The sequence below is a fragment of the Protobothrops mucrosquamatus genome, unplaced genomic scaffold, assembly GCF_001527695.2.
Source record: "Protobothrops mucrosquamatus isolate PMUCROS unplaced genomic scaffold, P.Mucros_1.0 scaffold5196, whole genome shotgun sequence".
Taxonomy (NCBI): domain Eukaryota; kingdom Metazoa; phylum Chordata; class Lepidosauria; order Squamata; family Viperidae; genus Protobothrops; species Protobothrops mucrosquamatus.
Genome location: NW_015391064.1, coordinates 99,258 through 103,716, shown reverse-complemented (window position 1 = coordinate 103,716; position 4,459 = coordinate 99,258). Strand labels below are relative to the sequence as shown.

Below are 4,459 nucleotides of genomic sequence, written 5' to 3'. Positions count from 1 at the left end.
CTGGCTGTTTCAGCAGGCAGGACTGGCCTAGGGGTAATTTTAAATTGGTTTTAATTAAATTTTAGTAGTGCGGCCGATTCGAATATTTATTTTTAATTTATCTTAGATTTGTATTTTGTGTAATTGTTTTAACTGGCTGTAAGCCGCCCTGAGTCCTCCGGGAGAAGGGCGGGGTATAAATGAAATAAATCCTAAATCCATAAATCCTAAATAATAAAATAAATAATAAAATAAAATAATGAAATAAAAATAATAAAATGAAATAAATAAAATGCAATAAATAATCAAATAAAACAGTGAAATAAAAAAATAATGAAATACAATACAATAAATAATAAAATAAAATAAAATAATGAAATAAAAAATAAAATAATGAAATAAAATAATGAAATGAAATACAATAAATAATAAAACAATGAAATAAAAAATAACAAAATAATGAAATAAAATATAGTGCATTTGAAAAAGAGCTTGATCTGAGTTTTATTGAAAGGGGGGGAATTCCTTTGGGTGGGGCGAGCAGGGGAGGGGCTCCCCTTCCAGACCTGGGGGTGGCTGCTCTCCCCTCCTGGAAGGAGGGACCCCCTTGCCAGAGGATCTAAGGTTGGGGGGGGGAGGAGACCCCTTTTATGGCCCATTTGCATTAAGCCCCCTTTTCCTTCCTTATCTTTTGGTGATCAAAGAGACACTTTTGCCCCCGCCCCCCCCCAGCCTGACTTTGTTCTTCAGAACTTGAAAGGTGGACGGAGGCTCCAGGTGGGGCCAAGCCGGCTGCCCCCTGGGGGGAGCTGACCCCTGTCACCTGGACAGGCTTTGAAGTGGGGCTGGCATCCCCCCCACCCACCCAGCCATCCCCCTGCCCTGCTGTCTGGGATGTCCTGAGTTGGCTCCAGAGCTGAACGACCCCCTCCCCTCAACTGGCCCCCAGTATAAATCTCCAGGACCGACCCCAGACACAAGCCGGGAACCTTCCCAGGTGGGACCATGCAGATCCTGGCCTGGCTGACCTGCCTTTACGGCCTGCTGGGTAAGTCTTGGCCCTGACCCCTTCCCCCAGCCCCATTCGGGGAATATGGAGGGGTCCAGAGGGTCCCCCAATGCTCAGGCACCCAAAGGGGCCCTACAGAAGATGGTCCTTCCTTGCAGAAAGATTGCAAGAGCCCCCCCCCAGCAAAGTTGGGTCTGGCTGCCTCGCCCATGCTCCTCAGCCGGCACGCTTGGATGGCTGGGGAGGATGGGAGATAACAGATGAGAGAGAGGAGGAGAGACAGGAGAGTCCAGGGTTGCAAAAAAAACAGGGGCCTTTCAGCATCTTGTGCTAGTCAACGTTTACTCAGAGGGAGAAGTTAACAGAATCACAGAGTTGGAAGGGGCCTTAGAGGTCTTCTAGTCCAGCCCCCTGCTCGAGCAGGAGACCCTAGACCATTCCAGACAAATGGCTGTCCAGCCTCTCCTTAAAAGCCAGGCTCCTGGGACGATGCCCCCCCCAGCCCCACCTCGCCCAGCTCTGGCTCCAGGACTTGGGTCCAAGGTCCCAGAGGAGACAGGTGAGGTGTAGGTGAGGCTGCTTGATGGCTATTGGCAAGAGCTGAATGGAACCTCCTTGTTCAGGGACACGCTATCTGAAAGCAGGTGAGGACAAAAGAAGGAAGGTGAACGTCCCAGAGGCATTGGAGTCAGCACAAGGCTGTGGTGGGAGGAGACCCTTCCCAGAAGTGTTACAAAGACCTTTTTGCTTTTGCTTTTTTTTCCATTTCATTGTACACTCCCCCCTCCCCCCCTGCCTTTCCCAAGGATCTGGTATGGGATAATTGGGAGAGCCGAATGGAACCTCTGTGTTCAGAAGCAGTCTACCTTGAATAAAGGTGGGGAGACGCTCTAAGGAGCTATCCTGATGGGTATCAAGCTGGCAACTTCTTGGAAGCAAGAATAGAATAGAAAATAGAATAGAAAATAGAAAATAGAATAGAATAATGCAATGAGAATAGAATAGAAAAGAACAGAACAGAACAGAATAGAAGAAAGAATAGAATAGAATAGAATAGAATAGAACAGAACAGAACAGAATAGAATAAAATTAAATAATAGAATAGAATAGAACAGAACAGAACAGAATAGAAGAAAGAATAGAATAGAATAGAATAGAATAGAATAGAATAGAATAGAATAGGAGCAGAACAGAACAGAACAGAATAGAATAAAATTAAATAGAATAGAATAGAATAGAATAGAGTTGGAAGGGACCTTGGAGATCTTCTAGTCCAACCCCCTGCTCAGGCAGGAAAAACTATACCATTCCAGAAAAGAGCCTGTCCAGTCTCTTCTTAAATGCCTCCGGTGTTGGAGCATTCACAACCTCTGGAGGCAAGGAGTTCCATTGGTTAAGAGACTGGAAGGGAGCTTGAGTTGTGTTTAGGAGACGGTTGGATAATTAGCCAAGCTTCCGGTCCTGGTGAAATGAAGAGTGGGAAGCATTCCTGGAGGGTGTTTCCTCCCACAGTCGGACAGATGTTCAGGCCGGATTTGGGCATTTTTGGCACAGGGCAGATGTGGGTGTTTGATGGTGTTAGAGGAGGGGTGGGGAACCTTGGCTCTTTTATGACCTGTGGACTTCAACTCCCAGAATTCCTGAGCCGGCCACATGGCCGGCTCAGGAATTCTGGGAGTTGAAGTCCACAAGTCATAAAAGAGCCAAGGTTCCCCACCCCTGTGTTAGACGAAACATTTGCAGCCAAATTGCCAAGCTTGGAGATCAAAGCAACAGCCCAACATCTGGTGCGTTTGAATCCCGCTAGTAAACCCTAGATGCTAAGTGGGATTCCACTGAATTAATCCTGGGGGTGATTGTGCCTTAACGAAGAGAAGTGGGCAAATTCCACTCCCCAAATTCACCCGGGAAGGGCGCTCTTTAACACCCCTAGTGTTAAAGTGTGTGATTGTGTGTGATTGTGCGCACCAGATGCACCCACGTTCCTGATCACCATTGGTTTATTTATGTGTCCAACCCTGGAGAATTTTAAGAAGAGACTGGATAGCAAACTGTCTGAAATGATCCTGCTTGAGCCGGGGGGTTGGACTAGAGGACCTCTGAGGTCCCTTTCCACTCTGTGATTCTGTTGTCCCTCTGTCTCCAATCAAAACATGACTTAACTATTTTTTTTTAAATATGCCACACAGAGCAAAGAATCCAAATAAATGAATTTCTCCATTCCTTAATCTCCAGATTATAGAAGGAAGCAGTTCAGGACTTGATGGGGAAAAAATGGGGCTTTGATGACCTTTTCCAAACCCAGCAGGGGATTATTATATCTGCAGCTTCAGCTCAGCTGCCCAGCCTCCTTCCTGCCTAGTTTAAAGGAATCTCCCTGCCAGGACTTGCTTTGAAATAAATTCCTCTCTTGGCTTTTCACCTAATGGAAACAAGGCACTTTGAGAAATGCAGAGTGTAAACTGGGTTAAAAATAACTTTCTACCGTTGTCCTGCTTCAGAAAAAAGGGCTCCCCTGTGCAACAGAGAGAAATGCCGAATAATATTTATATGTTACTTATATGTAAGGGTGTAGGGCAGTGGTGGCGAACCTATGGCACGGGTGCCAGAAGCGGCACTCAGAGCCCTTTCTGTGGGCACACGTGCCGTCGCCCCAGTCCTAGGCCTTCAGCTGGGTTTTATAAAACCTTTTCGCTTTAGGCCTCCGCTGCTGTGTGCAAAAAAAAAAAAAACCGGTTCAATCGATCAGTCAATTTCAACTTCTCGTGGGAAAAAAAAGATCTTGCAATTGGAATTGATTGATTGAACTTTTTAGTCCCACCCAGTCTACTGTTACCACCGCAGCCACGCCCACCCAATGGGCTACGCCCCCCAAATTGGCCACACCCAGCCAATGGGCCACACCCACCCGGCACCCGACCATGCATAAATGGGTTTTGGGTTGCAGTTTGGGCACTCGATCTCTAAAAGGTTCACCAACACTGGTGTAGGGTCAGGGGTAGGCAACCTTGGCTCTTTTATGACTCGTGGACTTCAACTCCCAGAATTCCTGAGCCGGCCACATGTTGTATGTAGTATGTTTTAAATGTGTGTTATGTATGCCACACTTGGAATCCTGCATCCAGTTTTGGTCACCACTATATAACAAACTTGCTGAGACTCTAGAAATAGTACAGAGAAGAGCAACAAAGAGGATCAGGGGACTGGAGGCTAAAGCATACAAGGAAAGGCTGCTGGAATTGGGTCTGTCTAGTTTAACAAAGAGAAGGACGAGGGGGGACATGATAGCAGCGTTCCAGTATCTCAGGGGCTGCCCCAAAGAAGAGGGAGTCAAGCTATTCTCCAAGGCGCCTGAAGGCAGGACAAGAAGCAACGGATGGAAACTCATCAAGGAGAGATTCAACCTGGAACTAAGGAGAAACTTCCTGACAGTGAGAACAATTAACCAGCGGAACAACCTGCCTCCAGAAG

The 4,459-nt window shown here is 46.6% G+C and overlaps 1 protein-coding gene across 1 annotated transcript in view; it reads left to right on the top strand.

The window, feature by feature from the left end:
* Nucleotides 1–984: 984 nt before the first annotated feature.
* The window catches only part of LOC107299618, a 23,716-nt gene continuing 20,241 nt past the window's right edge, over nucleotides 985–4,459 (top strand). The window contains exon 1 of the mRNA XM_015828981.1: nucleotides 985–1,027. Within this exon, the coding sequence (XP_015684467.1) occupies nucleotides 985–1,027 (43 nt within the window). The remainder of the gene's footprint in view (nucleotides 1,028–4,459) is intronic.